This window comes from Globicephala melas, chromosome 8, assembly GCF_963455315.2.
Source record: "Globicephala melas chromosome 8, mGloMel1.2, whole genome shotgun sequence".
NCBI lineage: Eukaryota > Metazoa > Chordata > Mammalia > Artiodactyla > Delphinidae > Globicephala > Globicephala melas.
In genome coordinates, this window is record NC_083321.1 from 55,981,239 (window position 1) to 56,008,545 (window position 27,307).

Sequence of the window (27,307 nt, forward strand, 5' to 3'; positions counted from 1 at the left end):
GTGGGCAGGAGAATGCTCCCTGCTCTGGGCGTCTAGGTAGGGAGGAGGTTGGGTGAGAAGATGTCAAAGGTCATCCAGCCCTGGAACTCCTCCCAGAGAACCCGCAGTGCCCAGGGCTGAGCATGCCCTCGCCTGCCGGCTGAGACGGCAACAGCAAACCCTCCACCCCTTCACGGTCGTTGTGAAGATGAACCAGAGAACAGACAGGAAAATACAGGCCAACAGCAACGTGCTTTACAGAGCGAGAGGTGATTTCATTATTTCATAACCTAGTTTATCTCCAGTGTCTCCCGACTCCGTCTTTCTTGTGTGTATGTGTGTGTGTGTGTGTGTGTGCGTGTGTGTGTGTGTGTTTCCTTTGGTGGTGGGGAGAAGAATGAGGAAGGGGTGTCCGCTGGGGCTGAAGGAGCTGGGGGAGCTGCAGCGAATTCCTCCAGACCGTGCTTGGATTTGCGGGGCCTGTGCTCTGGCACGTGCCGAGCAGAGGCAATGAACCCACTCCGACACCGTTCATCACTGCAGGAGACAGGCCTTGTGGGGACAGGCCCACTGCTGCAAGGCGCGGCTCTCTCCCTTCCCTGTGCCACAGCCACTGGGATTCAGAATTGCACCAGCCTCTGGCCTCGCCCTCAGGAAGATGTAGAGCCAGCAGAGTGCACGTGACCTCAGGGTTGGAAGCCAAGCGGGGTGAGCTGCTTCTTGCCCTGGCTCTGCAACCTAGTCAGCTGGGGTAATGTCCTAACTTCTCTCAGCCTCAGTTTCCTCCTCTGTACAAGGGGGATGGGGATGATGATGGTGAAAATAATAGTTGAGTTACTGTGAGGGTTGAGATAAAACAGTAAAACAACACAGTATGTAGTAATGATATTAGTTATAATTATCAGGGGAAGGGGAGAAAGTTCATGACTTGTTCAACATATACGTACTGAGGGCCTGTTCTGTGCCGAGCACTATTCCGGTAACGCTAATCTCTGCAGGCCCTCACTGGGGCACTGGTGAGGATGCCCACAGAGCGAAGCATGGAGTCTCGCGCTAACAAATAAAGGCCACCCAAGCCTCCTCCTCCTGCGATCCTTCCTCCCTCCTTCCACAGATTGCTCCCTCCTACTCACACCCCACCTGGCTGGCACTGGGTCAACAGTGTCTTCCCTAAATGGTGGTACAGAGGCCAGGAGCTCGCGTTGAGCCTACCAAATTAACTAGCAACCCCTGGGAAAATCTCAGACTCTCTCCCTTAAAAGACAATCACTCAAAAGCTTTAACTCCACCCGCATGTGTCAGCTTCCCTGACACTAATTGCTCCAAACAGGCTGAATATTAATTGTGTCTCTGAAGGGAGAACCAGGAAGTGTTGTCTTTGATAACTCACATGGATCACCCGATCCCTCTCTTGGATAATTCCAAGAGCTCCTGGGACATTGCACACTCACGTGGCCCCAGAGGGGAATTCTCCTATACAGGCTGTTCATGGTCTGCAATTAAAACAACTTCTGCAACAAGTCTCTTCAGCTCTGGGCCCTCTCTTGAACACATATATGTTAGGCTGGGTGGGGCAGGGAACTCACGCCTAATAACATTGATTGAGTACCTACTAAGTGCCAGGAGATTTACATGTATGATTTCATTGAATCCTTAGAACAACCTTGTGAGGGTAGGTGTTCTTATCCCATGTAGCAGATAAGGAAACTGAGGCACAGAGAGAGGTATTCATTTGTCCAAGATTATACCAGTTGTGAGAGAAGTGGCTTTGAACAGGTATATCTGGCTCCAACACGTCTGCTCATCCAGTTACACCAGCGGTTCTGTCTTTTTGCCACTATAATCCTTCCCACCACCACCCCGCACTCCCAAAACCCTACTGCTAAGAAGACTTTATATAATTTTTTCCCCAAAACTCCCCTACTTCCCACGAAATGTTAATACCGCACGTATGCTATATATTTGTTATGTATTGGGCTCTTTGGAGGACCACAAGCCATTGTAATAACTGAGATTTCTTTTCGCCCCTAACCCCCAAGGACCCATCTCGCCCTTTGGGGATGACAGTGCCCCTGTTGAGGATGTGTACATTATAGCGGGGTCAAAGTGTTGGCCCCAGAGTGGACGACAGCAATGTCTACCCCATAAACCCAAACCAGGAAGGGAAAATAAGATGTACCATCTCTTCTCAAGTGCAGTGTCCATGTTTTCTTTGGAGGGACTGGCAAGTCCTGGTCTTTTTGTCTCTAGATGTGCTATCTGTTCCTCATACTTTACATTCATTTGTCACTTCTTATGAGAAGCCTGCCTAGACCTCCTTACCTGAGGCTGGGTTGGCTCCCTTCTACCTCCAGTTTCATTCTGCCAAAGCAATGATCAGACAACGGTCAACTGTCCATGTAAATGTCCTTTTACACATAAGGAAGGACTATGGCTTATCCATCTCTGCATCTCAAGGCCTAACATGGGTACAGTATGTAGCAGGTCCTCAGTAAATGTTTGTGGAGTGAATGAACCAACAGGCAAGTGCTCACGCTGCCTCTGCTGCACATGGCTAAAGCTTTAGCAAGGATCACGCTGGGGACGGCTGGATCATAGCAGTAACATGCAGGCCTGCTCCAAGGTTACCACAAAATCAGAGTTTTCATTTGACAACATCTATAGGTAAGGTTCTTGGTCAAGGCCCCTGTGGGGTTGAGGTGAGCACAGGGTGAGATCTCAGAAGAGTGATGATGATGATGACACTGAGAGATGGACTTGGCCTGTTGCCTGGAAACTTCCCCTTGGCTCTCTTGGCGTATTTCACGGACTCCGGAGCGAAAATACAATAAACTGCCAACCCATAATAACCAGGGAAATCCTAGCTGATGAAGCTCCTTGTTCACACCAAAGAAGGACAGTGGTGACCACTTTCACATTCTGTTTCCAGCCACATGGCTGCTTATTCACTCTAAGGAATTCCCCTAATGCAGGACATGGAAAATACCAGATTAAACAAACATATAAACAAACAATTTTTAAAAATATATAGAGAGGGGCTTCCCTGGTGGTCCAGTGGGTAAGACTCCACGCTCCCAATGCAGAGGGCATGGGTTCGATCACTGGTGGGGGAACTAGATCCCACATGCTGCAACTAAGAGTCCGCATGCCACAACTAAGTAGTCCACATGCCACAACTAAAAGATCCCGCGTGCTGCAGCTAAGACTCGGTGCAGCCAAAAATAAATAAGTAAATAATAAACAAATAAATATGAAAAAAATATAGAGAGCTGACCTGTCAAGAAAGAGAAGGAAATACTCAGAGGTCAGATGACCACGAGATATCACAAATCCCTAGAGGTTCCCAAGCACTGAGCGGGGGACAGTCCTGGGGGGTATCTGCCCGTCCCTAGTGGTCTGGGGATTTTAGTTTTAAAGGTTCAAGGAAAGTAGCAAAGTCAAAGTCCTTCCAAAGGTAGAAGTCAGACTGAGACCTCACTTAGGTTAGGATTTCAAAGGGAGACATTTATGCCTTAATGAACAGGCGAATCAGAAAAAAACTAAATTCCACCCCACAAAAGGAGACAGTGAGGCAACTTGGCCCTGGGGCTGGGTGAAGGGAAAGGAAAAGTTTTTAAAGTCTCCTCTGAAAATTCCCAATCACAAAGTGGTCCTCACGTGGGTCTGGTGCTTGACTACATATTACCTTGTGGCCAGAAAAGACCCCTAAGTCCAAGCTGAGCATTGAATGTAAAGTGACCCCAAGTCGATGGTTCCACCAGGCACCTGGCAGAAGAAAATGCAAATCCTTCCTTTCTGGACCGATGAATTTTCAACTCAGGCCTCCAAGAAGCCCCACGAAGTTTTAACAACCATGAACCCATGATTTGAAAATTCACAGAACATGGGAGGAAATGAGCCACCGTGAGCAAGAGACGACAGAAATAATGAACAAAAGAATCACACCTATGAGTACTACAGGTGCTAAAACGATTAGATTTAGTACTACAGTACTAAAATGATCAGATACCGAAAATAAATGTGTATAATATTTAAAGAAATATATAAGGGTAGTCAAAGCATAAACAAAGAACAGACTCTCCAAAAAGATAAAAACAGGTAGACAGATAACCAACTAAAACTTCTATAAATGGGACTGACATATAGGCTTCTTGAGGCTGTTTTATATACGGTGCGTGTGTAGTATCAGAATGAACCCTAGCATTGGAATCAGAAAACTAAAATGCTGTGTGTCTTGGGCCAATCACTGCCTGTCTCTGGGCATCAGTGCCCTCATCTGCAAATGAAAGCATGGAACTAGATCACCTCATAAGTCCAACTCTGTCAACTGATGTTCTGTGATACAACACTTCAGCTATTGGGTACCTGGTTTTTGAGTTACCCCTGATTATAAGCATCTTAGGAGATTTTAAATCCGTACAATAGTCCATTGAGATAGGGGCTCTTATTATAACCATTTCATGTATTAGGAAACTGAAGCAGAGATTAAGTAACTTGCTCAGAGTCCAGAGCTGGTAAGCCAGCTCGGACTCCATCAGCCTGACTGTAGAGCCTGCTCTCTTCCACTATATATCCTTCTACCATGCTTGACTCCTAACACCTGGAATTCCACCTCTAGGATCCCCTGACCTAGGAGAAGTCTCCCACGGCAAGGGGCAGCTCAGTGGCTAGCCCAGGCTGTTAACAGCAACCAGGATTCCAACTCCAGTGGGTAGCAAGAACATCGTGGAGTTAATTATCAGTAACCAAATATTATTAAGTACACCCTACGAGCAAGGCCTCTGCTCATTTCAGACAAGACGTATATATGACAGAGCAGCCAACGGTGACAGATGGCTAGGGCTTACCTCCTGATCACCCACTTTCAGAAAATGTTTCATTCTGAAAGCACTTCTCTGTGCCTTGGTTTCCTCATGGGTAATATCGGGATGGTAACAGTACCTGATATCCCTGGGCTGTTGCTGTGATTCAGTGAGCTAATACAAGTCAGGTGTGTCATGAGCATGCCGCCGACGGTGGCTCTTGCTTTCTTCTTACTAATTTCAACCCAGCGGGCAGAAGTCGGGCTTGGCCGCAGATGCCCTCGATTCCATTCCAGCCTCCCCCACTTCCCAGCTGTGTGACTTCAAGTCATTGACCCTCTCTGAGGCTCCACAGCCCCGTCTCTGAATCAGAAATAACAATGCCTACCTCACAGGTAGTTGTGAGGGTTAAATGGACTGTGAAATGCCTAGTGCAGTGGTTGACATATAATAGGTTCCCAACAAATGTCTGTTCTCACGCGTGGAGCGTTTTCTGCACACTCGGCTTCTCCACCGGGGTTAGAATCCAAAGAGGCAAAGGATTCTGTGCTAAGAGATGCTGGCTGGCTGTTCTTTCCCACCTGGGGATCTTTCACAAAGAAGTGGGGGGATGGAAGATATCTAAGCACATCCATTTCACAGCAGGTGAGTCAAGGCAATATGGTGACAGAGGTTTACAGCCTCGGAAGAGGGCCTTCAGGCCATGACCTTGGCTGCTTTGGCTAAACTGGCCACGGAGATGCGCAGCTGAAGATGCCAATAGCAACAGGGAGGAAGCCCTACCTTTATGAGGATCTGGTCACTGAACCCACCTAGGGGAGTGACACTGACTTTCCCATTTGGAAATAAAGCAGGTTTATAAATGGTTCTGCAATCAATCTGTACACCCAGGGCTGTGCAGCCTGAGTGATGGGGGACAGGTAAATAGGGATTACATTAAAGGGGGTGCAGAAGGGCAGGGACATCCGCAGCAGTGGCTGCATCCCTACACGAACCCCGACCCCTGCAGGCCTCGGGGAAGGGCAGAACTCCACCCTCGGCTTCTACAGCTGCCTGGTTTTCACTTCCCAAAACATTGGCGGAGGCTGTCCAAAAATGGTTCCCTCACAGGGATTCCTCTTTTGAGCAAATAGGGAACTCCTGAGTTTCAAGCTCCATCTGTATCACCTTTTAGATTTCATCTTAGGTCACCAGATCCTTCCTCCTCCCCCTAAGACCATCTATGTGTTCACTGAGCCCAGACATTGATTAAGCAGATACAGGGTACTGAAAGAGGCCGGTAGCATGGTAGGGTGGTGGGCATGCCATGTGCTTGGAGTGACAATGAAGGTGCAAACTCAGGGAGGGAAAAGGAATCTTGGAGGATAAACAGATGGTCTGGGCAGAAAGAGCCTGAAACCAGCACAAGGGTATGGGTGGCCATGGCAGCACTGCTTGGAACACTGGACCTCACAAGTGGAAGCACGGCGCCTCACCGGGACAAGACTCAGCATCTTCTCTCCAGCTGGAGAACAGCGTGGTGACCCCCAAGGGCGAGTCAAACAGACCTGGCTTCATACCCCAGTTCCACCAGGTACTAGGACATATGTGTCCCTGAGCAAGATTCTTCTCTGTGTCTCTGTTTGACTGATGGAAAATGGGAGTCTCTCTATCTCATAGAGCCCAAAACACATAGGTTTTCATAATGAGGTTAAAATATGCAATGTGCCCAGCACAGATACTAACCCACAGAACGAGTTCGATCAATGTTCTTTTATCCTTGCTTCACTGCCATAATTGGCACCATCTGTGACAACACATTCTTAGCCTCAGAAGCCTTATTTGCCTTACTCAGTATTTATACAAGAACTAGGATGTTCCAATTAGGATTATTTCTCCAACTTGACCCGAGCAAAATAATGAATCTGTCCCAAGCCTTCTGACCTCCCAGGTTCCCATCGCCAACCAGGATGGATGGTTCTAGCAGGGCCTGACCACTCAGTAGTCTCTGAGTCACTAATAACACTAGTTACTAGCTAACATCTCAATAATGGCCAAGTCTTCTGTGAAAAGTAAACAATACAGAAATGAGATTATTGACTGTCTGCTGTGTGCAGGGGAGCTGCCATGGTAGACTCCAAAAGGGTGGAACAAAAAAGCATAACTGGTGTTCCTGTTCGACATTCCAAGAGCTAAAAAGTGTACTTGAGGGCTTCCCTGGTGGCGCAGTGGTTGGGAGTCCGCCTGCCGATGCAGGGGACACGGGTTCGTGCCCCGGTCCGGGAAGATCCCACATGCCGCGGAGCGGCTGGGCCCGTGAGCCATGGCCGCTGAGCCTGCGCGTCCGGAGCCTGTGCTCCGCAACGGGAGACACCGCGGCAGTGAGAGGCCCGCGTACCGCAAAAAAAAAAAAAAAAAAAAAGTGTACTTGAAAGATAGAAACGCATTTTTAAAAGAGCAGGATGTAGCAGTAAACATGCTAGGTCAAAGAAACAGTGCCAAGCCCAGGTGGAGCTGTGGGAAAAGCAATCGTGGGCTTTAGAAGTTGACTGACTTGGGTTTGAATCTGCACTACCTTTACTAGTAAGGTATCCTGGGGAAGGGGGAGAGGGAATGGATGCCTCAGTTTATTCAGCTGTAAAATGGAGAAAATACCTCCTAACTGCTGTGATGATTAGATAACATGGTGAAGGCCTAGCACACAGTGAGTGCTTGATTAGCTGTTAGTTTCTTTCCTCCTCCTTTTCCTCATTTCCCCGTCTCTTCTAGATCACTGACATGACTTTATTTGCTAGTGAATTTGAATGGGTAGTGGATGACTTTTATCTGCCCGTTGATGACTACAGGCCTCTGCACATGCAAATTTTATACCATCAAGTCATCAATGCCTGTGCAAAACCTTTCGGTGGCTTCTCATTTCTTAAACAAGAATAACAGAACATCCCAGCTCCTCTGCCTGGCATCCTAAGCCTGCCAACAGGAGGGCTCAACCTCCCAACACTCTTCCATGGCAATGCTCACCCTAGTGGCACCCACCAGGGTGCTGGGTGGATGGTTCATTTTGAGCTAATATTTGTATATGGTGTGAGGAAGCGGTCTAACTTCATGTTTTTGTATGTGGGTCTCCAGTTGTCCCAGCATCACTTGCTGAAGAGATAAGCACCTCAGTGTCTCTGAGCCTCAGTCACCTCATCTCTAAAACAAGCTTGGAAAGACCACCTTGTAGGGTACTGTAAGCCCTCAATGAGACAGAGAGAAAAAAGGGAGCTATGAGGGGTCCCTGGCACACAGCAGCCAGCCAATGCCTATAACTGAAGAAACAGACAATGGATTAGGGAGTACTCTGAGACATTGGTCATCCTTACTGCAACGGGACCAGAGCTCTCCTATCCCTAAAGATCTTTCACATTCACAGCCCCATGTGCTTGTCCCAAGAACCTGTACCATCCTGTGGAGAGTGGTTTGCAACCCCCCTTCCCAAGAACCCGATCATCTTTTCTTCTTCCTTTCCTTAATTTTCCTCCCTTAATTTCTACCTTAATTTTTGCGTTAAATGCTCTTGGCCTTAATTAACTAATCAATTAAAATTTGGTAGCCCACTCACATCTTTTTTGGCAAGGTGGTAGGAAGGCATGAATGAACGAATGAGTCAAGCAAAGAAAAGGCCCCTCATTTAAAGTCAGAGCAGTGAAGCCCCTGAGCTAAAGTGATGTACAGGCCACCCCACACGGAGGTGTCGGCGGCGGGCCTGTGTGATGCTCCGTCCAGCTCAGCGCTCTCTATGTGCCCCCACTCCCCCTCCCACCCTGGAGAGAGACTGAGCCTTTTAAATCACATCTCCCTCCTCCACGGTGTTTGCAACACCTCCCAATTTAGTTTCTCTCTGAATTTCATTAGTGTCCCATTTGCCTCATCTTCCTGATTTCCGAGGCAGGTGTTGAGCAAGAGGCGACTCAGTTGGCAATGAGGGCTCCTGCCTCCTGACTGAGGGTGAGGGAACCTTCAGAGGAGAAGGACAGGGCCCCAGGGCTGCAATTCCCGGAGTGCTCTGGTCCGCTCAGCTCAGGCCAACAAACAGTAACTGGGCCCTACCTGCGTGCCAGGCACCAGGGGCTTACAGATGAGGATCTGTGGTTGCCCGGGCCCATGGGGATGGGGGGACAGTGCCTATGTGATGTGCTGCAGGGGCGTGGCCCTGCTGGGCAGGCAGAGCACTTGCTACGTTCCAGGCAGTGTTCCAGGTGTAGGAACCCTGTGGGGAACAGCACAAAGTAACTTCCTGCCTTCATGGAGCTTACATTCCAATGGGGAAGAACAGAAAATAGACAATTAAATTTATAGAGTAATATACAATGTGTTAGGTGGAGATAAATGCTACCTAGAAACACTGAAACAGAAGAGGGGCACAGAAAGACCCAGAGAGTGAGGACCGCCTTCCATTCTCACCTCCTCTATAGCCACTTTTGCTCACGCTGGTGGCCTCCTGCTTCTCCTTGAGCAGCAAACACACTGGTTTGCTGATTCAGCCGCATCTGTGCTTTGCTCCCTTGGATGGTGACCTGGAGATCTACTCACTGCTGTTCCCTCTGCATGAAGAATTCTCTCCAAGACTGGAAAAAGGCTTCTATGACTTATGCTTTGAGGTGGAAGTGTGTTTACGGTTCGAGGAAGAGCAAAGAGGCCACTGGCGTGAGTGAGGAATGGGGTTGGCAGGGAAAAGGGGCCGGGTCAGGTGAGTCCTGGTGGGTCAGGGTTAGGCCTGTGGCTTTTCCTCTACAGAAGCTGGGGAGCCATTAGCGGGCTTTGAGTCGAAGAATGATCTGATCTGACTGATGTCTTAACAGACGCCTCTGTGTCAGATCCTGGGAGGGAAGGGTGGCAGCAGAGCCCCCTGAGGAGGCCACTGCAAGAATCCAGGTCTGAGATGGCGGCTTGGGCCAGTGTGGGGACAGAGGAGGTGGTCACATGTGCTGAGGAGGGGAGAAAAGTGATGAGGTCAGTGTAAATGTAGCACGAAGTGCGAGGGGAGGGCAGGGGGGCGATGAGGCCAGAGAGAAAAGGGGGACCATTCCAGACAGAAGGACCCACCAGCGCCAAGGCTCAAATTCAACCCCATCCTGCCAGGCTCAGATCCTACTACCTATGTTTCTGCATTTCTTCTCTCTCTCATTGCAGGTGAGTTCAAGAAGCCTTGCTCTGGGTCCAGCTCTCTGGGTGGGGATGAGCGACCCCATCTCCAGGCTCCAAGAGGCCCCTCTGTCAGAGCTGAGAGCTGCGTTCACATGTAACACCATGGGATGTTGGGGGAACCAACGAGACAAAGGCCCTGGATGGGGGGATTTAGAGGAGGAAGAGGAGACCACATTTCTTGGGTTTAGATGCAGTGGAGGAGGAGATTCAATTTTTAATTTTAACAGTCACATCCTCCTTACAAGTGAGCATGGATGGGGCTGAAGAGTTTACCTCCAGCCCAATCATCTTCCCTTGCTAAGTGAACCTCAGTTTTCTTATCTTAAAAATGGAATTGTGGGGCTTCCCTGGTGGCGCAGTGGTTGAGAGTCCGCCTGCCGATGCAGGGGACACGGGTTCGTGCCCCGGTCCGGGAAGATCCCACATGCCGCGGAGCGGCTGGGCCCGTGAGCCATGCCCGCTGAGCCTGCGCGTCCGGAGACTGTGCTCCGCAACGGGAGAGGCCACAACAGTGAGAGGCCCGCGTACCGCAAAAAAAAAAAAACAAAAAAAAAATGGAATTGTAAGAACTACCTCTTGGGGTTGCGGCAGTTTGATGAGATGCATCAGTCAAGTACCTGGTACAAAGCGTCAATAAACGTGACCCTAGTTTACCTGTCCCTCTCTATGAAAGGCAAACATCTTAATAGGTGTCCTCAGAGAACCATTATGTCTCCACTGCCGAGAATTTATCCAAGTTTGTAGTTATAAACATTCATCAGGCTGAGAGCAGAGGCTTCCTTCGTTTTCGTTTTCGTTCCCTGTTATATCCTGAGAGTCTAGCACGGTGCTGGGCCTTTTTGTCAATATTCAATATGTCTCTGCTGAATTGCTAAATAAATGACTGAATCAGAGGTTATGAATGATCTAGGCTCTGGTGCTTTTTAGCTGGGAGACCTCAGACAAGATAATTAACGTCTCTGAGTCAAAAAAAATAAATTACTGATAATCCCTTTAGAATGTGTTAATATTATTAGGTCCGAATATGAGTTATTTGGTAGGTACACCAGATTAAAACAACTAAATGAAATGTACAAAAAAAAAATTCTCTGAGTCTCAGTTATCTTACCTGTAAAATGGAAATCATAGTATCTACTATGGCAGAAGCAGTTACTGAGCATCGAATATCGACACTTCCCAGAGGCCTAGAAGTCAGGCAGGACCACGGGACTAGTTCTGGCCCACCGGCTGCGTGTCACTTCTGGGCCAAAGCATTTCAGAGCCAGTGCCTAACCTTCCGACTACCTCTTCCCCTGCTGCGGAGACCAAGGTGGCCACTTGTTCCCGGGGCTACACCTAAAATACGACAGAGCTTTCATCAGGCTGGCCTCTGAGTCACTAGGTAGAGCAGAGCCCTCCACCTCCCCGGGTTAGAGCAAGAAATAAACCACTGTGTTAAGCCACTGAGATTCTGGAGTTCATTTATTACTGCGGCATTAACTGAGCCGAGACAGACTCAGACTTCTACCCTACAAGACTGCCCGGAAGATAAAAAGTGCTTGGCTCTTAGTAGGTTTTCAATACAGGGCTCACTCCCTGGGTCCTGGCTCCTTCCTCGGCTTCTGTAGCCTTCCTCATGACCCAGACTCTATGTACGATTCTCCCTCTCAAGCCAGAGAAGAAACATGGCAGACGGAACAGAGAGAACATTCTCTCTGCCGTGTTTCTTCTCTAGCTTGAAACATCCTTCTACTTCCCCCCAACCCCCCAAGTGTGTTCTGTTTTTGTCACTGCACAGCAGTATAAGAAAAGCCTCTGGAGAGCCATTCTGGCCAGCTGGACCTGGTCCCCGGACTGCCTGTCCTCTGGGCAGCCGCCCACTCACCTGCTCCTACCTCATTCCCAGCTACGCCTCTGATCCCACTCCAACTCAGTTTGAAATGTAACCACCACACTCTGGACCCCGCCCTTGGTGACCTGGGCCCCAGAATGACTCTCATGGCCACTGCGGCCTCTGTGGGCCCGGACCTGCACGGTGCTTCCCGGCTGCCAGCTCCTCCATCACATCCTCACTGGATGGCTGGTGCGTGCCTGTTCTGTCCGCCCACCATACTGGCTGCTGGCTTTGGCTTCCAGCAGCCACCAGTCCTGCTACTGCATCCGCTTCCTGAGAAAGCCACCTCCACCCCGGCCTGACCTTCTCCACTCCCCTTGTGGCTTAGTGGCAAAAGCCTTCAAACAGAAAGTACGCCTCTTTTCAGATTCCAAGATGACATTTCTCATCAAGACCGCAGGTTTGCAGTCGATGATGCAGAAAATCACAGCAGACAAGGGGACTGACCTGGCTCCATGTCAGCATGTTCTGAAGAGTCAGCAGTGTCCGTGGGCCCTGCAGCCCTCTCTCCGGGGCCATCGGATCCTGGAGGATGAGACGGGATCCTTTCTGTTAAAGCAGAGAACACAGACCCAAGTGAGCGAGGTGGCAAGGTGTCCTTGACCCGGCCTCACAGATCTGTCCCTGGCAGTCAGGGCAAATGCACACCAGTAGGGAGAGGGGGCTTGTTACTGGTCCCACAGCCATGAAGAGAAGCAAGTGGGGTCCCAGACACCCTGGGAATCCCACACAAACGTACTCTCTGCAACCTTCCTTTCTTCTCCCATCTCATCTGGTCTTGTCTGACAGCCATTGTTGACATCTTTCCTCAAGCTGACCAAACCCCTCAAGGGCAGGGACTGCAGATCCGTCCTCTTTGCAACCCAGGCAAAGGCAGCTTGGAGCAAAGTAGAGTGTTCCGTGAAGGACTGCCTGTACGCTGTGACAGGGGTGGGGAGCGTGTGGAACATGTGGCCGAGGCACTGGCCCCTGCAATGGTTCTACCATTGATTCACTGGGCAAATAAATACATCACTGAACCTTTTGAACCTTAGTGTCCTGCCCTATAGGATGGGCCCATCTTCCCTGTGATCTACCGTATGGGAGTACTGGGAGTCACACAGGCAGAATTCCTTCCACACAAGAGCCTGGCCCTGGCCCACTTGCTTATCACTCTGCAAACCTCTAGCAAATCACTTCCCCTCCTTGAGCCTCTGTCTGAAAGAGAAAAATTCTGAACTAGGCTACTTGTCAGGTCCTTTCGGCCCCTAGAATTCTGTGACAATGTTGATTCATCTCTGCACCTCCAGTGCCCAAGGAGATATCTGTACACAATAAAGGTTTGTGAAATGAATAAAAGAAAGCCTATCTCACTCAAAAGAAGAGGGTGGAGAGGCTGAAAGGTTGTAAGCCATTTGCCTTAGGTCATTGCAAAAGGAGGAGCTGGGATTTGATCGCAGGTCCTCACATACTTAGGTCATTGCAAGAGGAGGAGCTTTTTATATAAAAGACACTCTAGGCTAAAGGACAATGCATGAAGGATACATTTAGGCATCTGAGGTAAAAAGTCATTGTTGGAGAAATTCCCTGAATACCTATTTGCCAAATATACCCAGGAGCCTAGCTAAGAAGACATTACTGTCTATCATAAGGTGAGGAATGACTGGCAATCGTCATTAAAGACAAAATTCTCCTAGCTGTGAGATTTTGCTAGTTTCATCTGCATTTCCTGATTCTTTATTGTAAATTCTCATTATTCTAAACAGAGTGACTATATTAGGTGGGAACATTCGCCAGCCTCTGCCCAAGTGCAGAGTACCCCTTCCCTCGGGGGTTAGGCTCCCGAACACCCCCCAGGTAGAAGACCTGATGGGCCGAAAGAGAATCAACAAGACAAAGTTTAGAGGTAAACCTAGAAAAGTCCTGATAAATCATGCTATATTCACTAAAATAAACAATTGGCAGTACACTCCATAGGAGATGACTATCATTTTATTGAGCAGTAATAGTTATTGTGCCCTTAATTTCTATTCACAACGCCTTGTTCACTATCAGTTTACTCTCCAAATTTTCAGAGAGGAGCAGGAAATTGTTTTACTGTAACAATGGACATGGTAAGAGGCCCTTTCTCTTGTGTAAGGGCCTCTCCCTATAGGCCCAGAGCCTTGAGAATTTTAGGACTCAAAGCTGTTGGCTTTGCCCCCAAGGGTCCTGCTGGGGTCCTAGTCCTATCCTGTGACTTGGATGAAACACTCAGGGTCTTTCTCAAACCCCTCTCCTTTGTGCAGGTCACACAATTCCCCTCTGCCTCCACAGCTTCAGGCCAAAGCTTGTGCTTTGGGCCGTCATCTGTGTCTCATTTGATCCAAGCCACCCCCCGCCCCTTTAAGAAGCTGCAGAACTGCAGTTCTACCCCTCTTCCACCATCTTTGTCACGCTTCCAGGGAAAGCCTCAACTTCTTTTCTTCTATTTACATTTATTTTCAAGGTGTATCCCTGAATTCCCTCTTTTTCAAGTCATCACGTGGCACATGCAGGAGGACTGGTTCCAGGACCCCCTCGTGGACACCAAAATCCATGGATGCTTATATAAAACGGTGCAGTATTTGTATAAAACCTACACACACCCTCCCAATATACGTTAAATGACCTCTAGATTACCTATGATACCTGATACAAGGTAAATGATATGGAAGTAGTCGTAAATACAATGTAACTGCTACGTAAGTGGTTGCCAGTGGGGCAAATTCCAGTTTGGTTTTTGGAACTTTCCAGAAATTTCCCCCCCCCCCGAGTATTTTTGATCCGTGGTTGGTCGAATCCACAGATGTGGAACCCAATGGATATAAACAGCCGGCTGTACCTCCAATAAGCACCACATGACTGTTAATGAAACCCAAACTGTTAATGGAACCAAAATGCCCATGGGTTGGCCAAAGGTTTTAGAAGTATTATACTTATGCCCTAGCACTTTGTGAAGGGAAATCCAGTTAGGTCGGAATGAGGGTGTATCCATTCCTTTACTTGTTCACTCACTCATTCATGTCTATGCTGAGTGTTAGGTGTGATTCAGGACACACCGGTGACTCAGAAGCAAACCACGCCCTCGGGAAACTCACAGGATGACAAGGAAAATATGACAACATGGCCACAGCTCATGGAAATACTTGGCAGTTTGATAAGTGGATACAGAAAACACAGTGAGAGGGGGGAGGAATGGAGCGGCCACCCTGGCTCACAAATTAGGGAGCAAACGGTCACAGCATGCCATTCAAGCCCAGCCTTGCACCAGAGATAGTGTCAGGTGGGGTGGCATGGGCACAGGGCAGGGCACTCGTGTGAGGAAGGACGTCACAGGAGGAGAAAGCGTGACAAAGAATGAGTGCGGGCTGTGTGGAGGGAAGCAGAGGATATCACACCTGACAGGGGACGTGGACCCCAGTGAGCAGGGCCCTGCAAGCCAAGGCAGAGAAAGTAGCCATTATTCAATGAGCGATAGAGAGGCACCGAAGGCTTTGGAGCAGAGACGGGATGTAACTGGAGATGCGCTGTAGGAAGAGGGATCTGGCAAGCTCGCACAGCTTGAGCTGGAAGGGGAGGGAGCTAATTGTGTGCCAGGCGCTGGGCAGAGTGTTCGGTGCTGGTACATATTTGATCTCAGTTAACCTTCTAAACAACCGTAGGAAGCACGCCTATTCCTTCCAGACGAGAAAATGAGGCTTCGGGGAATTTCAGCAGCTTGCCCCTAAGCCCCCAGCTAGGAAGCGGTGGAGACGACATCTGGATCCTGTGTTTTCCCTTTCCAGGTGGGCCTTAAAGCATGCTGTGACCTTGAACAGACACGTACACCGGACCCCCCAGTGCACCTTCTGCTCCCAGCATACCTCCCACCCGCCCTAGGATGGGGGCAAGCAGGATATTTCCTGGGCTGCCTTTTGAGAGGCTCAGATGGAATTAAGTGCCAAGGGCCTTTGCTCCTGCTAGCCTTCCCCAAAGTGACCCCAAATCAAGCAAAAAAGACAATACCTTGACTTGGGTCCGAATCAACATGGACTACAGTCTCTCGCAGAGAATTTCAAAGGTAGCGGGAGACCACACTCCTCTCTTATAAGGAATGCTTGCTCTGTCTTTCCCTTCTCAGCTAAGCTTCACAGGAGCAGTGGACCCAGGAGCCCAGGGGAACATATTTCAATACCCAAGACTCTGCTGGGCCATGGAGGATGTCAATGAAGAACCCAGCATCTATGGGCTGACCTCACTGTTTGGGAGAACTGCCCAGAGGACTCGATGGACTCCACCTGCAGCCTGGAGACGATGATTATGAATCCCTCCCATCAAGATGCCTGCTGCTAAAACTTGTTTTTTTTCAGGGGAAAAGATTTCCTCATTCTAAGTATGGGACATGGTGATGGCTGTACTGTGCACCTGACAATCGAGGGTGCAGGCTTTCTTTGAGGAAGCCTGGCACAGTGGCATGAGCAGTGACTTTGGAAGCAAATAGGGTGGGTCTTAATCACACCCCACCGGGTTACCAGCTATGTGGTTTTGGGCAGGCCATTTAGCTCCTTAAATTTCCTCATTATTAAATGAGAATGATAACAAGGGATTAGAGAGACTAAGTGCCAGGCACTTGGTACATACATAAGAATGTGTAATGATTTCTGCTTGTCTTTATGTTCAACATTCTGGCTTCACCCTCCCAGTGAGGTTGCTCTCCTCCTCACAAAGTTACCAACTGAAGAAATGGATATTTGGAGGAAAAAATGCTGCAGCTATAGCAGGTTGTTCATACCCTTGACCTAGCGCTTATTACCAGTGTCTTAGAATTATTTGTCAACACGTCCTTCTCCTCCACCAGACTGGAACCTCCTTGAAGACGCTGACCACAGTGGCTTCAATTCCCGGCACACAGATGTCCCGTTCTACCTTAGTTCCGTTAGATTGAGGTCCAAGCAAACCACACCGGCTGCAGTTCTTCTGGGATTTTATTTTCCCAGCCTGGTTTGAAGAGTGACTTCTAAGCAACGCCTTCAAGAGCAAATCCAATCCTCTGAAAACCATCTCCTTAGCATGGAATCATTAGCATGGAATGCTTCACCTTGTTACTCTGCTAAGACCTTTGGTTCCTAATCCAAGCCCATTACATGAGCCAACATATTCAATAACATCTTAATAATGCCAAACCTCCCGGGTCTCTGGACAGAATCGGATGAGGTTGAGAGAGCTGGGGTCTAACAAGATACCAGAATGGTGCATAGCAGACGGGAAGGAGATGAAGCATTAAAACTAGATTCAAACCCTGGCTTGTACAGTTGGGACAGCCCTGTGTAGTGCCTGGGATGGGGATACATGCTCAGCAAAGGTTCATTCCCTTCTCTTCCTCTGACTCCAAAGAAAAGCAAAGCCATGAAACTTGTTTCAAGCAAACGGGGAGAGAAGAGAAGATTCGCCACGTTCCTGAGTCCACTTAGAAAATCGATTTTTTTTAAGCTTTTCTCCCTGAGGACTGAAGGAAGCAGGTTATTTCATTTTAATTATGGTTGCTCCAGCTGCCGCTTGTGAATCGCCAGACCAATTTTCAGATTAAAAAGAAAAACACACATACACACCCCCAAAGACAAACTCACCGCCAGAATCTACTACGTTCGCAGAAGGACACCTCCTTCAGAGAGCACAGCCAGAGGGCGGAGAAATCTGGACTGTCCTGCTCGAGACACTCAGGTCCAGGCAGAAATCCCCGGACGTGCTCACCACCTGCCTCCCCTCCCACATCGCCTCCTCTCGGCCCCCAGCGTCCAAGCCCAGCTGGTGAGCCACGCAGCAGCATAATGGAATGTTTCATGTCGAGCAGCTGTGCACTTTTAATGCACACAGGGGGAAATAAAGGCAGCAGATGGTTTTACGTAATCTTCCTGTGAACTTTTCACTGGGTATCCTCATTCACGAAGGCCTGAGAGAGTTTTTTTTACAGGACCTCCATGGGTCCAGTGAGCCAGCCCCAGACGTGGGGGCCGGTGAGGATGGGTCTCTCATGCAGGGAAGGTGCGTGGAGCTCACTTGCCATTTTCCGGCCCATAGGCTGTATCCAGGTTTCCACTCAGTATTCTCCTGTGCGGTTCTCCCCCTGTGGCCTCCCCAGCAGCTCTCAATGTTAGCCACGGCAGACGATGGCTCATGAATCCTTCACAGGTGAGCTGCCCAAATCCACAACACATGCGGACTTTTCTTGCAAAGGATTGAGGCGGATCCACGCTATTGCAGGGACCTTTGTCAGGGAGAATACTGGGTGGAGCAGATGGGGGCATCAGCGTTCACTGCCTGAGGGTAAGACAAAAGAGACTGGGCTCTCACCAGACAAAGATCATCTGCTTACGGCGATGCATAAGAACTCTGCCTATAAGAGGTGGCACAGAAGCAAGCACAGGGTGGGGGGTAAACAGTTCTCAGGCACTACAAAGCAACCTGCTGATGTCTGTGGAAGCAGTGGAAAGTTTTCTCCGTTTTCTGAATCTTGCTTTTACTGCACCAATGTTCACCTTTAAGCCCTTCAAGCACACCATCAAAAATTCTGCGATTTGGGCTTCCCTGGTGGCGCAGTGGTTGAGAGTCCGCCTGCCGATGCAGGGGACGCGGGTTCGTGCCCCGGTCCGGGAAGATCCCACATGCCACGGAGCGGCTGGGCCCGTGAGCCATGGCCCTGAGTCCGCCTGTGCTCTGCAATGGGAGAGGCCACAACAGTGAGAGGCCCACGTACCGCAAAAAAAAAAAAAAAAAAAAGAGAGAATGAAACCCTTTGTTGTTATAAGCCACTATGATTTGGGGGTGATGTGTACCTAGCATTAACGAGCTGATCGGACAGATTCATGGGTTCTATGAGAATTGTCGTATTCTTTTTTTTTTAATTGAAGAATAGTTGCTTTACAATATTGTGTTAGTTTCAGGTGTAGAGCACAGTGATTCAGTTATATAAATTCATTTTTTTCGATTCTTTTCCATTATAGTTTATTATAAGATATTGAATATAGTTCCCTGTGATATACAGTAAATTCTTGTTTATCTATTTTAAATATGGTAGTGTGCATCTGTTAATCCCAAACTCCCAATGTATCCCTCCCTCCACTTCCCCTTTGGTAACCATAAGTTTGTTTTCTATGTCTGTGAGTCTGTTTCTGTGTCGTAACTAAGTTCATCTGTGCTGTTTTTTTAGATGGAATTGCCATATTCTTGAAGGACCCTGCCTCCCTGGCCATCACTGATTGGTTCAAGGCCGGGTGCCTTAGTAAAGCCAGATGAATCACAGTTGTTGGGGAGAGCAGAACCTGGTCAACGCTGGACCAGTTGGAATTCTTCCCTGGGATTTTTGAAAACAGGAAGTGAAGAAGAATGTAGTCTCTAGTAGTGATGGTTGTAAGATATGAAAATCTGCTAGCTATTGGTGGCCATGTGAGTGTTACGGGTTGAACTGTGTCCTCCAAAAAAGGTTATGTTGGCATCCTAGCCCCCATGCCTGAGAATGGGACCTTACTTGGAGATAGGTTCTTTGCAGAGGTAATCAAGTTAAAATGAGGTTACTGGGGTGAGCCCTCATCCAATATGGCTTGTGTCCTTATACAAACGGGAAAATTTGGACACAGAGAAGATCAGAGTTATGCTGCCACAAACCAAGGAACTACCAGAAGCCATGAGAGAGGCCTGGGGTAGACCCTTCCCTTCAGAGGGAACACGGTCCTTCTGACACCTTGATCTTGGACTTCTAGCCTCCAGAACGGTGAGACGAGGAATTTCTGTTGTTTAAGCCTCTCAGTTGCGGTGCTTTGTTATGGCAGCCCTGCAAACTAACACGGAAAAAATAGGGAGAGCTGGTTTGCAGGGAGAGAAAGAAGCTCACAAGTATAAGAGAAGTGACCAGAGCAGCAAAAAGAAACAGAACAAATCTTAACAGAATTAGAAGTGTGAACCCAATTCCACTGCATCGCTGCATTTTCTCTGGCTGCAAGGTTCGACTCCTTGGATTTGACGAGGCAGTCGTAAAAGTCCCTCTGTTTTGAGTAAGTTAATTCTGAGGTTTCTGTCACTTTGAATCAAGAGTCCTAAGCGGCACTGTTATTAATATTTAATCATTATCATTAATGTTAAGAAAAGAAAAGAAATGTAGGTGGCTCCAAGCAGTGCTGAACTGACCAGAATGGTGACGGATGGACAAGCAAGCCCACTGCTTCCAAACGCTGTCCAAACATGTCCCAGGAAGAGACAGGGTCCCCTCCTGTCTGGGTACGACAGCTTTCATATACTCACACAGATTAATCCTCTTGCTGTTTTCTTTAATCCAGTAACAGCCAGAATAAAATCTGAAAAGGATTTTCTTCTGCACAGTTATGCCTTTCTTCCCAATCCAAACACAACTGCGTGCCTGGCCCCTTGAAATGCTCCAAAACAAAACAAGTCCAGCCCAAATCCCTCATCTCTTTTCATGTTATTTTCTTGGCTGCACAAACTTAGGGGCCTTTGTTTCTTCTGCTCTGCCCTTGGACGCTTCCTGTCCACATTCCCCTCTGTGTGACCTCCTACGTCAGCAGCAAGGGCTCCAAGCTAGCAGGAGAGAGGCAGTCAGAGGGAAGGCAGCTTGGAAAGTATTCACCATCCTGGACAAGAGCTGAGGTCCCCTGAAGCAACTCACCAGCCCTCTGGAATAACCAGCGCACACGGGCCCTCCAGGGCAGAATGTGGCTGCATAGCGGGGTCTGGCTTATGAGTTTGCTCTTGTAGAATAGAAGATAATCGTTCAAGCTGTCCTTGAGCCTCTGGGGCTGCAACCATTGTAAGAATAAGCGGAATCATTCTACCTTGACGATCCCACAAAAGAAGAGAGAAACGGCTCTCCTCCAAAGGACTAGGGACAGCAATTATCCACATGAGCAAGATTTGATGACTGCAGAGATTACAGAGCTCACTGCCCTGCCCCAAAGTAAAGGAGGATCCTGGTTTTTTTCCACATCTGTTCAATCCAGGAGAACAAACAAGAATATGATGCCTGTATCAAGCTGCCAGCTGTCTTGATGAGAGAAATTAGAAAAAAAAAGCAGTTTTCTGGGAGGGGTGAGGGCCAACTCAGCCTTGAACAAAGAGGGTGGGGAGGGTGAGAGGACTGAATGGATGCTGTGTCCTTCGTTTGTTTGCTCTCAGGCCCCTTCCCCACACTTGCTCTATCTCATGGGGAACTGCAATGCTCAGAATCCTTTGCTCACTGGCTTCTGGACAGGTGGGCTTATGAATGGAGGACCCTGGCAGCAGATTGGAGGTAAGAAGAAGAGAGAAGCGAGGGTATCTCTCCCTCTCTTGCTTGTTTTAGACAGCATCCCTGGCAGTGGCCACATAACATCTGTCGCTTCAGGTCCTGACCCTGTAAAATGGTTCTGTCTCCTGCTGGATGGTCCCAGCTTTGGGGCTCTAGAAACATCACCTGCTCTCATTGTACCTCCAGGTCTAGGGGTGATAGTGGTTCCCTGTTGTTGTTGATCTCTGGGATGACTCAACTTGTACCATTTAGCTTCTTAGCCATTGAATTAACTGTGCGGCCAACTCCCTCTATTAAATTCCCTCTGTTGAAAGACCTATGGTGGTTTCCATTTCCCTGCCTAGACTCTGATGGATAGAGGTGCTGAGAAAGAATCTGCAGGTGGAAGTGCCACGCTGCAGCCTCGAGGACAATGAACGCATGAAGCCTCCCAGTGCTTGGGCTGGGATAGGGAGCCACTGCAAAACTGACCACTGCAGTCAAGCCCAGGAGGGAATAAGTGATCGGTGAAGCACCTGCAAGGCACTGGAAGGTTGGAAAGGCATCCCTGGAAGGAGGACAAAGTCAGGTCTCTGCTTTTTTTTTTGCCCCCATGAACTTAGGTAGCTTGAATGTGACTTCTTGTGTCGGTCAGTAAACTAATGTGGGAAAGGCCAATTACTGATGCAAGGGATGTGGGAAAGGCCAATTACTGATGCAAGGGATGCTGGGTTGTGAAGCTTCAGAATCCTTTGGCAGGTTAGGGTGGACTGAGTCTCTGTAGGGAAACCAGGCGTTTAGTGAAACTGAGACAGATCCAGAAAGACATCTCTTAGCAGATTCAGTGAGATGTTTGAGACTTAATGTGATGTGGCTGGATCTTGTCTCTGTTGACACCTACAACTGTTAAGGGTTATTATTGGTCCTTCCAAATTCAGACAGGTGGGAGAAGCCATGCTTTCTTGAGCGAGGATGGGGACAGGAATAAAATAGGAGAACATTTTTGGGACTGCTGAGAGAACATTCTTGGTTAGTCAAGAAGAATTTAGATGTGAAAAAGTATACATACACAGACAGACACAGGCTGGGACAGAGGAGACAATGGTGGAAAGAGTGCACCAGAAACTGAGGGAGAATGGCTTTGCAAGCTCTCCTTGTGAGCTAGCCCCTTGGTGGCAGGCAAGTTTCCCAGCAAAGGTCAGCTTCTTACAGTCAGAACGGGGGCTCTGAACCCTGACGCATTTGCCTTCTGCTTCTGCTCAGGCCCTTTGTCACAGGTGGCCTTTCAGTGACTGATCCAATTGTCCGAGACCAATGTCCCGCACAGGAACTGAAAGGACCACCAGGTGTGGAAGAGCAGGGCTGTTAACGAACTTCCACGTGCCTCACCTCCCTGGAAACCTCTATTGGTCCCAGAGGAAAAACCAGTGCCGGGACTTCAGCAAAGACGTGGTCTGGACCTCAGCATCCCCACCCACGCTGACACACGTGCTTGTTTCTATGTTCATGAAGCTGAAAACATTTGTGGGGGGAGAAACTGAATTGGAAAAGAACCAGTCCTTCCAGAGATGAGGAAACCCAAGTAAATTGGGGGGTTACAAAGGTTTCCCCACTTTAATTTTTTTCCATGTTATCACGTCTATTATGTTTTTTAATAAAACATATTGTAGAAGCGTTTTAGATTACAGAAAAATTGCAAACATAGTACAGACAGTTCCCATATACCCTGCTTCTATTTTCCCCTGGATTAACATCTTACAGTATGGTTCTTTTGTCACAATTAATGAACCAATATTAATGTTATTATTAACTGAAGCCTATAGTTTATTTGAATTTCCTTAGTGTTTCCCTAGTGTCGTTTTTGTTTCAGGATCCCACGCAGAACACCACATGCCATTCAGTCATCACAGGTTCTCAGGCTCCTCTTGGCTATGACGGTTTCTCGGATTTTCCTTGTTTTTGATGACCTTGACACTTTGGGGGAATACTGGAAGAGTATTTTGTAGGATGCCCCACTACTGGAATTTGTCTAATGAGACTCGGGTTATGGGCCATTGGGAGGAAATGTGCCTTGTTTTTAACTCTTTCTTTGTTTTAACTCTTTCTTATGGCTCTAGCCCAGCTGGGGCCACTGGTCACTAGCTCAGGAAGGCAGCTGTGGTAGATGTGCCCTGGAGTCACCACAGCACCTACGGAGTCACACTGTACACCCCAAAGTCCTCACAACGTGGCCACAACCGACCTCTCCAGCATCAAGTGCTGCGTTTTCCTTTCCTTTTTCTCTTGCCGTATCAGACCTGCTTGCAATTTCCCCAACACACCCATACCTTCAGATCTTTATGCCTATGCAGTTGCTGTTTCCTCTGCCAAAAATGCATCCCTCTCTTTGGCTACCTGGAAACCCTCACTTGGAAGACAGGACCTAGCACAAAAGAAAGCATCCTCTTTGGAGTCTTCTCTGATCCCAAACAGGATTACTGGCCTTCTTCTCTGTGCTTCTTTGTACATTTCTGTGCGTTCCTGATCACCCTGCTTAGAACCGTGACACCCTCCGACACTCCCAGCCCCTTCCCTATTTCTTTCCGTAGTACTCTTCAGCATCTGACGTGCTCTATGTTTAACTTATTTATTGCTTGTCTCCCCTGTCAGAATATGAGCCTCTTGATGTTTGGGTATGTCTCTGTCTCTTCACGTGACGATGAACTTCCAGGGGAATGACCAGATCCCATTTAACAAGGGAAGCCCTGTGTTGAAGCCATGTCCTGCAGACCATTTCAGAACACCCTGATTATCATTAACTGCTGTCCCTTCTTTCAGGACGTCCCCCACACTCTCTGGAGTACCATCTCCTTGTGGCTGGAAGGGACAGGCAGTGTATTATTATGCAAGATCTTCTCCAGAAGTTTACAATCTAAGAGCTTCTAAGCAGGGGTGAGGCCGTTCTCTTTCTAGAGCTGGATTTCTGGCCTGGAACAATGCCCCTGCTCCAGTACTGGATGGTTGGGACCATCCCCAGGAGCTAACTTGGCCCTGACACCTAAGGAGAGGAGACCAGTCTCTGCCAGCGACTAGCATGAGGACACGGACATCCTCCCTGAGCCCCAGTTCCCTCAGCAGATAATGGAAATAACATCATTACCTACACTACTGCTAGAGGGCTGTTGTGGGGATGGATTGAAAAATGGGTGGCAAAGCACTTTACAATCTGTCAAACCCAATCTAAAGCACTTTTGCTGACATCACCAACAACTAGCCCAGGGGTCAAGTTTTCCGAGACCATGACACTGCAGGAGCCCTTGGGCTCTCCATAACCCATAATGCAGTCAGGCAGCACGTGGGGGGGATGGGCATTACCAGGTTAAACTTTATAAACAAGTCGCTGGGCCTTTTGACTTAGATCAAAATCAAGTATTTACTATAAAACATACACATAAGCCAATCATATGTTTATGGTACAAAAGATGTGTCCTCTGGCTGCTTATCAAAGGGTCTTGGGCTTAGTCTGCCTCTGATGTTCCTTTCAACCCACTGGACCCACTGGGAAAGAGGTATGTGCTGGGGAAGAGGTATGTGCTGCCTGGGAAAACCTGCTTCCAAGCTTTGGCTGGGGTTTTAGCACACTGATTGTACAAGTTAACGTAAGCGGAAATTAATTTTACTTTACAATTCTACACAATGAAAAGGAAAGAAAATAAAGTGAAAAAGACATCAAGCAGGAAACATATCTGTAGCAGAGAAGAGGGTTAATGTCCATTCAAAAAAGATCTGGTGCAAATTGATGTGGGAACAAATTTAAGGACACCAATAAATAAATTGGGAGCAGACATGGGCATGTTACCCATTAAGTATATTAAGCAAATACACACATGGAAAAAATGTTCAGTTACGCTAGTAACCAAAGAAATACAAATTAGAACAAAAAATAAAATGCCATTAGACCTAAATTAGTAACCTTTTTTTCCTCATAATGCTTTGGAGCCAGTTAGTTAAGTGTACTTATTTAGCACCTGCTGTATACCAGCCACAATCCACTTTCTAGTTGTGTGACCTGGGACAAGTTATTTAACATCTCTGAGCTTCCCATCTCCTTATCTGTAAAATAAGGATAATGATACCTCTCCCTAGGGCAGTTGTGACAATTACAAAGTTTATTCACATATGCTAACACTTGTGATTCACCCAGCTCTGAAACTGGCAGGCAGGGGGCATTAGCCCTGAGCTTTAAGTGTGGAAGCCCACACTCAGAGGGGTGAAGTTACTCGCCCCAAGTCATATAGCCAAAGTGTCCAACACAGTTCTTCCTGCTTCCTGCATAAGCAGGAATGTGTAAGGGACTCTGAAGAGAGGCTGGTGAGTTGACCACTTCGGGTGGCTCAGAGGCTGGGGGGAGGTTAGGAGAGAGGGCCAGGTGGGGCCGGACTGTACGGGGGTGGGGGTGGAATGCAGGGGGTGGTCCACTCCCTAAGCCCTTCCTCTTAACTTGTTCCTAAACTGAAGATGTGCTTGTGGACCCCATCTGCGTTCAGCAATGACAGTGAGTAGGTTTTCCATTTCTTTGATAGATGATTAGAAAAGCAGGAGGTGGCAGCTGGCCTGTGTATTATCTGCTCCTCCTAGACACTCTGGAGTGATGGGCAGATGTAGTGAGGCAGGAATGACTGAGCACATCCCTGAACAATGTGCTCTCCACACGCTCAACAGCCAAGGGCCCAGATACTAAATTCAAGACACGTTGTGTCCGGGAACAGAGAGAATGAAAAGGCATCTCTCTGAGTGTGGTTCAGAACTCTTATGGATAAGCAGTGTCTAGGAGAGCACAAGTGTCCTTCAGGCAGAACCTCAGCCAGCCGGAAAAGAAGCCTAATCCGTGATTTGTTTGGAGGTCGGAGCCCGGACCCAAAATGGTCAGGAGGCACGGAGAGTGGGTGGCTGAGAGCCCTCTGTCCATGCTGCTCCTTTTCTGAAAACCATCCACGAGGAAATTCCAGACTCACAGAACAAGGTGCTTCATGATCCAGCAACCACTGTCCTCTCTAACCTCACCAGGCACTTGCAGTTCCCCAAAGGTGTAAGGCAGTGTCAAGCCTTTGTAAGTGTGCAGTCGCTCTGCCTAGATTGTCTCCCCTTTCCCCACCCTCACCTTAAAAATTCTGCTCCCATGTCAGCTCCTCCAGAAGCCTCTGCTGAGGATGCCACCTGAGTCAGACATCACTCCTTTGGGTTCCCTTCACCTGCAGTTGACTTTGTTTATTTCTCTCTCTCTTCCACGAGAGACTGGACCACTTCTTATCTAATGCTGCATCCTAAGTCTAGCATGAAGCCTGACAGAGGCCGAGTACTCATATATCCCACAAATAGTTATTGGACGGATGGAAGGCTGGTTGGATGGATAAAATCAACGTTTTAACAAAGCTTGCCTGTAACTGTATGGAAGACGGAGGGGGTGGGTGGGGTATGGAAAGAGAGATGAACAAGACAAGTGGGGAGGCCGGTGCAGTAGTCTAGACTACGGCAGAGGCAGGGAGATGGGAAGGACGCAGAGGACTCCAGCGAGTTCGGTCGAGGGACTTAATAGAAACTGGTAAGCTCACAGAGAGGAAAGGTTGAGAGAGATGGTGCAGGGAAGCTGACCCCTAGCTTCCAGATGGAGCAGAATGTGACGCACTTAGGCAAGATAGGGACCCAGTGGTAACAATTCATATTGGGCGTGAGGGGTGGGGAACTGGGAGAGGAGATGGTGAACCCAGTTTTATCAGCATGGAAGGAGGCCTAGGGACTGGCAGAGTTCCAGTACATATTCTTCCCCTGCCTCTGGTGGCCCTTCGTGAACTTTCAGTGGGCAAGCCGTGGTTAAGATGGCCCGACAGGGTTTAGGTGATTAGAGCAAACAGAAGGCTCTTCTGACTCAGCACAGCATCTGGGGACCTTCCAATAAGCAGGAAGAAAGGGGCTCTTTCTATATGGCTGCAGGGAAGAGTCTGACAGCTCTGAATTCACCGCCCACACCGCATCCCCAAGGGGAGCACGTGGGCACCTCTGCCATGTGATGGATTCCAAGGGAGGCCATTCAGTGACTGCAAGGCACGCAGACTCTGGAGTCAGGCAGACCTGGGTTCCAATCCTAGGTCTACTGCTAAGTAGCCAAGCAGTCTTGGGCAATTCCCTTCACTTCTCTTAGCCTCAGATTCCTCATCCATAAAAGCGGGTGATAATTCTCACTTTCGATTGTAA

The 27,307-nt window shown here is 48.4% G+C and overlaps 1 protein-coding gene across 11 annotated transcripts in view; it reads right to left on the reverse strand.

The window, feature by feature from the left end:
* TENM4 (teneurin transmembrane protein 4) overlaps window positions 1–27,307 on the reverse strand; it is a 739,976-nt gene that overhangs the window by 497,358 nt on the left and 215,311 nt on the right. For all 11 annotated transcript variants that reach the window (XR_009564930.1, XM_060303774.1, XM_060303773.1 and 8 more), the window contains one exon: window positions 12,271–12,372. Coding sequence is in view for 9 of the 11 variants with exons in the window: in XM_060303774.1 (XP_060159757.1) it covers window positions 12,271–12,280 (10 nt within the window). In the remaining 2 variants the exon portion in view is untranslated. The remainder of the gene's footprint in view (window positions 1–12,270; window positions 12,373–27,307) is intronic.